Source organism: Ochotona princeps, chromosome 4 (assembly GCF_030435755.1).
Source record: "Ochotona princeps isolate mOchPri1 chromosome 4, mOchPri1.hap1, whole genome shotgun sequence".
Classification (NCBI taxonomy): domain Eukaryota; kingdom Metazoa; phylum Chordata; class Mammalia; order Lagomorpha; family Ochotonidae; genus Ochotona; species Ochotona princeps.
In genome coordinates this window covers 50,784,209-50,795,467 of record NC_080835.1, presented here as the reverse complement: position 1 = coordinate 50,795,467, position 11,259 = coordinate 50,784,209, and the positions used below count along the sequence as shown (strand labels likewise).

Here is an 11,259-nt window from a genome sequence, read left to right as displayed (position 1 = left end):
ATAGGCTCTGGGATTCCCTCAACCCCCTCCCAGATCCTCCCCCTATATTGAATTCCTCCATATTGTTACAGTAGGTTCATAACCACAGACTCATAGTATTTTAGTGGAATAGAATGTGTAAGTACAAATGAACTGAGTAACACAGAACTAGCCAGAAACTGTGTTTTAGGAATCACTTATCCTTTCTTGACTAAAATGACTTCAATTGATTCGAAACAATCAAGTTCCTCTTTCTAGTATTTCCCTTCTAAAAATCTCATGTCCTGTGTACTCTTAGATTCTGTCCCCTGAAACTTGGACGCTTCATGCTTGAGGAGTTGTTTGCCATTTATGCAACCCAGTTGTATTCTGACACTTGTGATTAGTATCATCTTTCCAGTGAGGAAATTAGGAATAGGCGCCATCATTTGACAAACTGAGAGGTTTGATAAGGCCAATCTGACAAAGCAAAAACAAAAATAAAAACAAAAGAAAAAAACAAACAAAGGAACAAACCATCTTTCTCAAGGCCTTAAATAAGGCTACCCTAGGAACGTGATATGCTGGGTCTTCCCTGCTGTCTGTGTCCATGACTTCCTGATCTCTCACACGGGACTATTTGTATCAGTTTTTTCTGACAGAGAAGGAACCGTCACTTTTTGCCCAGAAGGAGCAGACGAAGTTCCTGCAGCAGACTGGTCACAATGAGACAGGCCTACTGCATGAGAAGCTGCTGGGAGTCCTGAGGCAGCGCCGCTGTGGGGTGCCTGATGAGGATCGCCACTCGCTCAAGCCAGGAAGCTCCAAGTGGAACAAGTCCAATCTGACCTACAGGTGCTTGCTGCAGGGACGTGTGGGGTGATTCCCTATGTTCACTTCCTACAATCAGGCACTCTGTTGTCACCCCGCCCTGACAGTTTCTTCAAAGCTCAAACTCCTCCTCAGATAAAGCAATTCTACTGTTGTCTCATTCTAGGTTCCAAGTCTTTAGGACATGGAGTCTAACCACTGTTCTTCAGTCATAATGCAATATTCATCCTTAAATATCTTTTCTTTTTCCAATGTGGGTGTTTATAGGATAAAATTTTGAGAACTTCTCTGCTTGTGTTACTCTTTTTTTGGGGGGGGGATTTTAAATAGAATGAAGTTATTTAAAATAAAAAAAACAAGATACTAAGATATTTCACATGGACTTTATTACTTCCCCTCAATTATCTTTTAGGGGTTGTGTTTTGTTGTTGTTATTGATTTTTTTTTTTAATAATAAGACTTGGAGCTCAGGGTTTAATTCATATCATATCAATGTGGAGAACTGATTAAAATCTTGAAAATCTACAGTTTGCATGTTTAATTTATTGGCTTTATAATTCAATTAGCCTGGGATTAACTCAGTTTTGTAGGTAAGAAAAATTAATTCTGAAAATACTGAATATTCTCTCCCAAGGAAGAATAATTCATTTTAAAATCATTTTTATCCCCTTACCTGTGAACTATTCTGTGTGAATAGTTATTTTTTTTCTCTTAGCATCATCAATTTCCCATATGGCATGAAACCATCCACTGTGAGTGTTATTATACATAGCGCCATTTCTGTCTGGAGCAAAGTGAGCCCTTTGATATTTCAGCAAGTGGCAAGCCAAGATGCAGACATTAAGTTTTCTTTTTGGAAGAGAGGTAAGGAACTGGACATAGGAACAAATGGATGATGCCTGGTATAAGGGACACTCCTGAGTAAGAAAAGAATCCCCATGCAAGGCAAAGTTTACAATGCAGGGGAGACATTTAAGCACAGGCAAACAATAGGTAAAGTAGTGGTCCAATGAGTTATAAATAGGGGAAAGTAAGACATTGCACATATCCTTTTAAAAGGATGCTGCTTAGCTCTAAAACCTGCTGACATTGTCATTCAACATAGATTAGCCTGTGTACATAAACCTGCAGAAGTTAAATTTTGTTTCTATCCCATGCTTGGAGAAAAATTTGATATTTAAATGTAAGCTGTCTCTGGTAGAAATTGATTCCTGTTTTCTTTTACCTCAGAATATAGGAAGTAGTTGGATTTCTGACCCCATCCTATTCCTCCACAAAGGTGGTTTTATGACATCCCCATCTATCCACCTATGGCACCAATACTTACTAAGAGAATTCCTTCCCCTTGCTCATCCCTTCCCTTCCCTTCCCTCCCCTTCCCTTCCCTTCCCTTCCCTTCCCTTCCCTTCCCTTCCCTTCCCTTCCCTTCCCTTCCCTTCCCTTCCCTTCCCTTCTCTTCCCTTCCCTTCCCTTCCCTTCCCTTCCCTTCTCTGCCATGATGATCATATCTTTTGCCATTCACAGCCCATGGAGACTGCTGGTCCTTTGATGGGCCAGGTGGTATCTTAGGACATGCCTTTTTACCAGATTCTCAACATCCGGGAACTGTTCATTTTGACAAGGATGAACATTGGTCAACTTCAAACAAAGGTAAAGCTTTGTAGGATGGGTGTGTTAGAACTCTTTCCATCTGGGCCTACGATGCATAAGAGGATGTAGCGATGGATCAAGGTGGCCAGTCTGAGGTGGGGGAAATTGAGCAGAAGGATTGAACCTTCTTCATGAGTAGAGGTGGGCCAGATATCAACTTTAAACAGATGTTCCCTATTAAACACCTTGTGCTTTTCTTCTTTCTTTTTTCCTTGTTCCCATTCATTGGTCTCTGAGCCTTCTCCATGTGTGTCTTGTGCACGTTCAGCTTGTCTTTGTGTTTTGCCATTCTGTTTCCCACTTAACCACTTTCCTTGTCTTTCTCACTTTCCTGTATCCTTTAACGTTTGTTTTTTCTTCCTTTTCAGTTCTCATTTGTTTCCTTCTTTCTTTTTCACACATATATTGCCTTCCCTGTGGGCGTTAATTTTATCTTTTTGTCTATGTTCTTACAGGATCTAATCTGTTCCTGGTTGCCGTTCATGAGATTGGGCATTCTCTGGGTCTGAAACATTCTGAGAATGCAAAATCTATAATGTATCCCATCTATTACTATCAGAATCCTAAAAAGTTCCACCTCAGTGCTGAAGATATCCAAAGAATTCAGCAACTTTATGGTCTGTACCAGCTGGTAGAAAGGGGACCTGGGGAATAAATCCCACTTAAAATTTACTATTCTTTTTTCTTTATCTTCCCAAGGAGAAAAAGATTCATCTGAAATGCCCTAATATTGGCATGGAAGAATCATTTAACCTGGCTTTTCAATGACTTTATTGGAAGATAAGAGAATTTAAAACCTGGAAACAGCCTTGAGAACTGGAATTAAGTTCTAAAAAATAGAAATTAAGATAGATGAAAAAAATATTAAAAGACGAATCAACACTGGGCACCTGTGGGTCACAATAAAGATAGATTTAAAGATTTCCATTTTTTCCTTCACAATTTGGTATGTCTTGACATTTGATCTACCCAACTATGGTGATCAGGACAAAAGAAAATATAGTTCTGTAGACAACACTAGCTGAGGTGGTCATGGAACTGGAATTAGTTGCTTGTTAGAGAATGATAAAATTTAGGGATAAGCCTTTCATGTATCCAGAGTTAAAGGAATGTTCTAAATACTCTACTGAAGATGTAAACATTTGAGGCTAATTGTTGGATTTCATGACTTATTCACTTGTAAGCCAAAATAATCGAACAATTACTTTTTATGACTCTTTCTGCATTTGTGAAGTAATTGCAATAACTTTACACATTGTCATATGGCTATGAAAATTTATACCATCAGTCCATCTTTCAGCTGCTTTTATTTAGAGGAAGAAATCCCAGATGAAGAGTATACATTTCATCAGACACATGGCAAAAGCCACAGAGAATCACAGAGGACATTAAACTGAAGGATTGGCCCATTCACCTGACCAGACACTGGCATTTATCAAGCTAATTAGCAAAGTAATCTTAAGTAAAGGATTATTCTGGTTCCTGGTTCATGTACTACACCTTTGCTATGAAAAATCTGAAAGGAGGGAATTAAATTTGGGGTTGGTAAGCTAAAATGAAGATCTTCTAATTAAGGAAAAAAGACTGTAAACTAGTTACAATGTTAATTAATATGGGATGTAAGATTAAATTATTGAGCACATAAGAAGGGGCAGTCACATAAAAGGAAGACCTCTTTATGGAGATATTTTAATAACAAAGTTTTCATGATAAAAGAGAATATAGATTATAGCAATTTCAGTACATAGCTCTTTTTGAGACTATAGAGTATCTGAGAGTGATTTCTAAAGAATCACAATTCTGAGTTATTTAAAGAGCAGCTGGATGAAAACTGATGAGAAAGAAGCCAGCAAATTGGTGAGAACCCTTTGAGTTTAGACATATAACCTGGGAAGCAATGTGCTTTCTGTTTCTGTGGGGTTTGTCCAGGAGAACAGTGCCACTGTGGTCACCTCGTTTGTGACCACATTAGATGAATGAGCAGAGCAAGAATGGAATTGTGTGAATTCAGCTTTAGACATAAAAAATAGAGACACTTGAACACTGCTAAAGACACGGAAAAAGTCTTTCAGGCGATGAAAAACAAAGCATATGTTTTTTGCATTCCTAGATAAATATAACTTATAAATATTGATAAATATTAAAAAACCCTCTTGTTCTGTAAAGTATAAAAGTATAATCTTCAATTATAATTCTCTACAAATAGTTTTAAAATTAATGAAAGAGAAAAACTGAATTGTCAGTAATGATTACTTAACGAGCTTATAATTAAAATTGCCCTTTAGGGTAGACTTCGGCTTTGAGATTAATATGCTACTGAGAATCTGTATCCTACATAGAGTGTCTGGGTGAGCATTCTGGCTCTGTTCCTGATTCCAGGTTCCTGTTAATGCATGCACTGGGAGGTAGCAGATGATTCAAATAGTTGGAACCCTGTCATCCAAATGAGAGACACAAACTGAGTTTTTAGTTCCTGCTTTCGCTTGGCCCAGGTCTTGCTGTTGTAGAAAGCATACGGGGAAATGAATAGTCAGATACGAGCTTGCTTTCTGTCTCTCTGTCTCACACACTGTGTGTGTGTGTGTGCACTTCTCAAATAAATATCAAGTCAAAAATCACTTTTGAATATCCATTTGATGAAAAAATCATGCAAAAATTAGAATCTTCTAGAGGGGTATTTCCTGTTACTTTTGAGTTTTGCATAATCATAGCAGAATAACTAAGAAAAACTGCAGCCATTCTCAACAATGAATATTGATATAAAAATCCTCAGGAAATATTAGTAAATTATATACGGCAATAAGAAAAATAAAATGTCATGTCCAACTTGGATTTATTACAGAATAGAATGAATTTGAAAACTAATCAATATAATTAATCACGCTGATGGCATAATAAAGCAAAATAATATAAAATGTATAATTGAAAATCTCAGTGGATGCAAAATAATTTTATAGAATTTGGATTCCATTATTACAAGAAAAATAGAAGATAGTCAAATTATCTGATAAAGGCAAAGCCCATTTAGTGATGGCATATTGAAAACTTTAACCTGTAATATCTGTAGAAATGAAAGAAAGCAGTGTTTACCACTTCTATTACTGCACTGATTATATGAACTTGTGGAGTGTGCAAACAGACGTAAGACATAAAGATTGGAGGAGTTGATGTTGTGGAATAGGAGGTTAAGTTGCAACTGTGACAGCAACATCCCTATGGGTTCTGGTTTATGTTTCAAGTGCTCCACTTCAGATCCAGCTCCTTGCAAATATCCTGGCGAAAGCAATTAAGAATGAACCAAGTAGTTGGGTCCCTACCATCTGCAAGAGAGACCAGCAGATCTTGGTCCCAGGCTTCAGCCCGGCTCAGCCTTAGCTATTGCTCTTTGCAATCACCTGGGTAGTGAAACAGAGGGTGGAAGAGCACTTTTTCTGTTTCTTTCCCTCTCTCTCTCTTTGTAATTCTGACTTACAAATAAATAAATAAATGAATAAACAAACCTTTTAAAATGATATAAGCATCAAGAATAAAGATAGAAATACGGATTAATTTTTGAAGTGTGAATTGAAAAAAAAAGGGGTCTAAGATACTTATAACTTTTTTTGTTTGTTTTAGGATGTTTATAAGATTTTATTTTATTTGAAAGGTAGAGTTAGAGAGAAAGAGAGAGACATAGAGATGGAGAGAGAGATCTTCTATGTGCTGATTTACTCTCCAGATGGCCTCAACAGCTGGGGCTGAGGCTGGGCAAGGGTGAAGCCAAGAACCAGGAGTTTTCTCTGAATTTTTCATATGAGTGCAGGAACCAAAGTACTTGGGACATCTTCTGGGTTTTTTCCCATGAGCACTTGCAAGGAGCTGGAAAAGAAATGGAGCAACTAAAACTTCAACCAGCTCCCTGGTACTGCAGGTAGCTGCTTAACCTGCCATGTTACAGTGCTGGACATGTGTTTGATTTTCAAAATGTATTAATTTTGAAAATTGGAGTTAAAGAGAGAGAGATCTTCCATTCACTGGATCACTCTTCAGATGACTACAGTGGGCAATGATGGGTCAGGCCATAGCCAGGAAGCAGGGGCTTCATCTGGGTCTCTCATGTCGGCAGCGGGGGCCATTTACTTGTTCCATTAGGGGCTAGGTACTTATTCCATATCTGCTGCTTCCTCTCACCATTAGCAGGGAGCTGAATGGAAAGTGAAACAGCCAGAAAACAAACTGGTACACACATGAGAACTGGCTTTATGTGCTATGCCATCTTTCTGGGACCTGTATAACAAATTAAAAATAAAGAATTTAATAGGCCCTTTTTCTTTTATTTTCTTTTTATGATCTTTACATAGCTGATTAGGGCACAAAGGGTCAAGGGCTACAGGAAAGTGGATAAAACCATTATTTCCACTTTATCTTTTTTTTCTTCCTGTATCTGCGGGAAGGGGAGAGACAAAGGGAGAAGCCACATCCTCCTTCCCAACCATCCCAGGGTCCCCTACGTGGGGCATGCCCTGAGGGCACTGCTCAAGTGGTTTCGATAGTTCAACTGTTCTGAGTTGCTGCCAATCTCACCATTCCAAGCACGATGAAATCTATTCACAATCTACTGGCTGACATAGTCCACCTTAGTGTCTTTACTTGCTCAGATTTTCACTGCCAACACTTGGCTGGGGTAGTTGATCAATTTGTTCTGTCTTTTGTTCTGGTACCAGGTGTCCTATGCAGGTTCCAATGTACTGCCATATCCTCCATGTGCAGCTGGATATGCTGTCCACTGCTCTGACTGAGCCACTGAGAAGGCTCAGCTTTGACGCATGCATTCCACTGTCAGACCCTGGAACCGACAATTCTCTTCATGGTTGGGTTCTGAGTTCAGCAGTTTGATTGGGGGGATCCCCGAAGAAACTTTGTCTGAGGTGATCCCAGACCAGGTTGAGAGAGTTAACATCTAAACTGTTTATCTTAATATAGTAATATCACAGATTTATAAAAAAATATAATTTATAAGTGCTATTTACATTGACAAGTGAATATTATTGATAAAAGGACTTTTTATTACACATCATTGCCATAGTTCTATACCATGCTCCTAGGGACAACTGAACTTCCGGTATCCTTATGGGGTGGATCAGATAGTCATTATGATTTCATTTTCTTACATTTTTTGAGTAGAGAAAGCACCTGCATGTGTGAGAAAGCATTGTGGGTGGTGGCTGGGAGAGCTGCACTTTGGTTTTTCCAGGACTGTGGCTCTCTGTTTTTGCCACAGCTGTGTTTACGGGCATTTATCTCCGGGGAGCCAGCTGACACACTAATCCCAAATTTTCAACCCCAGGAGAAACCTGTAGTAGTTAAAGAGATGGTGAAGTCCTTCATGCCTCACTCTTCCTGAAGCTCAAGGTTTTCAAGACCCGAGGTCCACAGCAAATCTGAGTTAGTGTGTGGAATCAGTGCACGTTTGGTCTTCAGAGGGAAATGGAAACTCCTCTGAGACAACTAAAAGCACAGACATCTGAAGAGAACTGACAAGAAATACAGTGAAAGAACTGAAACATAGAGGATTTCATGCTGAAACACTCCGATTTATACAAGGACCAGATCAAAAAGAAATGTAAGCAAGAAGTAGACTGTGAAATACAATTGTATTTAGAGAGCAGTTAAGGTGACCTAAAAAGGAAATGTCACAGAAATAGAGAATGTGACTTTATCTATAGTGGAGAAAACTGGACAGTGATACAAAACAGAAGAGATTACTTGGAAAATGCACCATTGATTTCAGGTTGAGCACTTACATGCTACATTTGCTTTCGGTATAAAGTTGAGGTAAGAATTTTTAAATTACAACTCAATTATAGGTATACTTTGTGTCAAGACATAGTGTGAAAAAGAATATAATTATTAGAAATAAAATGTACAATTTATTCAAGACAGAAAAGTGTGTGGTTTCCCCATTGGATATTTTTGAACCTTATGGCATACTATAAATCTTTTCAGCCATTTTAAGATCAACTGGTCAGTGCGAGAAAATTTTTGGAACTTTCAACTCAAATGATAGACAGACTGTAAGGCCGGGATCTCAGCCTCCATTGTTGTCCCTCAACTACACGGAAGAGGTGAGTGCGACATGAACCTTCATGCTTTACCCTTTGAAACAATCCCTGTTACTCCTAGTCCCTTCCTGCTATTTCTCTCTCAAATCAGTGTGATTAAGTTGTACTTATACAAATAAAGGACAGTGAATCATTTTAATGACCTACAAATGGAGTCAGTAGAAAATGAATAGAGAATAAACAGTATCGGGCCTGAGAAAAGGTAACAGAATAACAGGACAGACAGGGCAGTAGTGGAATGATGAGGACACACGGAAGCGAAGCAGAGTGGCGACCACCAGGGACAGGCTCCAGAAGAAATAAGTCAGAGGGACTTGCTGTCGTGGAGGATAGACTTCAGTGAATATAAAACATTGCTCAAGACATTTTTGGTGCTCTAAACACGTAAATATCAGGCAACCGGAAGGTGATGGCTAGAATGATTTGAATTTAATGATCATTCCACTATGTGTATGCATCTCAAAACATCACGTTGCACACCTTAAATATATGCAGTGACGTCAAAAAAAGAGAAATGAACAATATAATCCTGTCATTTTGTCTGTCCTAAATTCAATGTATGCACAGGCTTCACAATGGAAATGTTCTCAGTATTTCTACCTGTACAAAGAGACCTCAGAACAGTGAGTAAAACAATTCTATGAAAAATGGCAATCACTGTTATCTCAAAAACTGTGATTTATATCAGAGTAGGAAGAATTGAAGAAAAAAACATAGATTATTTAGCACAGAGTAAGAAATACCTACATTGTCATCACAATGTTACACGTGTGTGTGCATGTTCTGTATACTTCAACATTAACGTCTGCAGTGTGTGATGAGCTCAGTAAGAAAGAAGAGCTTTCAGTAGATGTGCAGGAGCAGTATGAAAAATGTTCCTTGGAAGTGAAAAACTGGAGATGGCACGGTATTTCCTTTTGTTCCTAAAATGCATAGTCTAAATCCCATCTTCTTTGGAATTAGAGTTTGTGTAGCCTGAGCCACTTTAGTCTTCCTGCTGGATAAGACCCAGTCCTGAGGGACTAGCAGTGAAAGATTCTTCTGAGATAAAACAGAGACAATGAAAGGTCCCTGCTAGGTAGCTGGGCCCATGTTTTAAAGCCTGGTTGAGGAAATCTTTTACTTTTTCATATAATGGGGGCATTTGTTTATTATTAAAATATCCACCGTTTTAAATGTCTAAACATTATAAACTAACAAATAGAATGTCTGAAGGGCAATTGGGCTGGTCCTTTGGGATCAGTTAAATTTTTCTGCATTGAAGTGTCCCATGCAAGCAGTGCCTGATTCATTTAAGAACATTACTGCCAGAAGGTTTAGGCAAAGCTGTAGACATCCGGCTTTATTCTCTCTTCATATTTATAATTAGTGGTAAGTTTTTCTTTCTCTCTTCTTGTATTGCTTAAAATATGCTGTTTCTTTCATGCAAATTAAAAAAATTGTGTTAAGAGATGCCCACATTTGTGCACACAACACTTTGTTGTAGAATTTGTTTCTCTTCAATACTGAGAAATGTTTCTTATAGAAGAGGAAATGGGAGGAAGGAAGGGGGAAGGAAAGGGGGAAATCCCCCCTATAAAACTGTGTCATGACAAATAATAGTAACAATAAAAATTAAAGAAAGCTCATTGCATAAATTCTGCTTCTGTGAAGTTGGAGGGGAGATTTTTTTTGTCCTGATCACATTGCTTGTGTTCACAGAGAGTGATCTGTAGGATAAGGAATAATACACAACATTTCTCAGTTTCTGCCTCCTTACTGGAAGATCACCATGGTGATATGGAATAACAGCAATGCTCTGGAATCCATCTTTTTCCTGAAAGGTTTTCCTGGACTGGAGTATGTTCATTGTTGGCTCTCCATCCCCTTCTGCCTTGCATATTTGGTAGCATTTATTGGCAATGTTACCATTCTCTCTGTCATTTGGGTAGAGTCCTCTCTCCATCAGCCCATGTATTACTTCCTTTCCATCTTGGCACTGACTGACTTGGGGATGTCCTTCTCTACACTTCCTACCATGCTTGGTGTTTTATGGTTGGATGCTCGGGAGATCCAGGCAAGTGCTTGCTATACTCAGCTGTTCTTCATCCATACATTCACATTCTTGGAGTCCTCGGTGCTGCTTGCCATGGCCTTTGACCGCTTTGTTGCTATCTGCCGTCCGTTGCACTATGCCTCCATCCTCACCAACAGTGTGATTGGCAAGATTGGTTTGGCCTGTTTGCTTCGGAGCATGGGGGTTGTACTGCCCACACCTTTGTTGCTGAGACGCTATCACTACTGCCACATCAATGACCTCTCCCACGCCTTCTGCTTGCACCAGGATGTTCTGAAATTATCCTGTTCGGATGCCAGGGTCAACAGCGTGTATGGACTGTGTGTAGTCATTGTCACCCTAGGTCTGGATTCAGTCTTTATCCTTATTTCTTATGTTCTGATTCTCAATACTGTTCTGGGTATCGCATCCCGTGAAGAGCGGCTAAAGGCACTCAACACATGTGTGTCTCATATCTGTGTGGTGCTCATTTTCTTCGTGCCAGTCATTGGTGTGTCGATGGTCCATCGGTTTGGGAAGCATTTGTCTCCCATTGTTCATGTGCTTATGGCTGACATTTACCTGCTTCTTCCCCCAGTGCTGAATCCTGTGGTTTACAGTGTCCGGACAAAGCAGATTCGTCTAGGTATTCTCCGTAAGTTTGGACTAGCGAACATGTTTTAA

The 11,259-nt window shown here is 39.1% G+C and overlaps 2 protein-coding genes across 2 annotated transcripts; both read left to right on the top strand.

The window, feature by feature from the left end:
• Positions 1 to 583: 583 nt before the first annotated feature.
• Positions 584 to 3,167, top strand: MMP26 (matrix metallopeptidase 26; the record flags this gene model as incomplete). Its single annotated transcript, XM_004590068.3, has 5 exons — positions 584 to 813; positions 1,505 to 1,653; positions 2,314 to 2,439; positions 2,895 to 3,056; positions 3,139 to 3,167. Coding segments are annotated over 5 exons (696 nt in total), but the record flags the coding sequence as incomplete, so codon positions are not given.
• Positions 3,168 to 10,311: 7,144 nt separating this feature from the next.
• Positions 10,312 to 11,259, top strand: LOC101516676 (olfactory receptor 51L1). Its single transcript, XM_004590069.2, has one exon. The coding sequence runs from the start codon at positions 10,312 to 10,314 to the stop codon at positions 11,257 to 11,259; it is 948 nt and encodes a 315-aa protein (XP_004590126.1).

Bases quoted from the DNA above. Each gene is read 5' to 3' on its own strand.
- LOC101516676 (XM_004590069.2), top strand. From the start codon at position 10,312: ATGGTGATATGGAATAACAGCAATGCTCTGGAATCCATCTTTTTCCTG.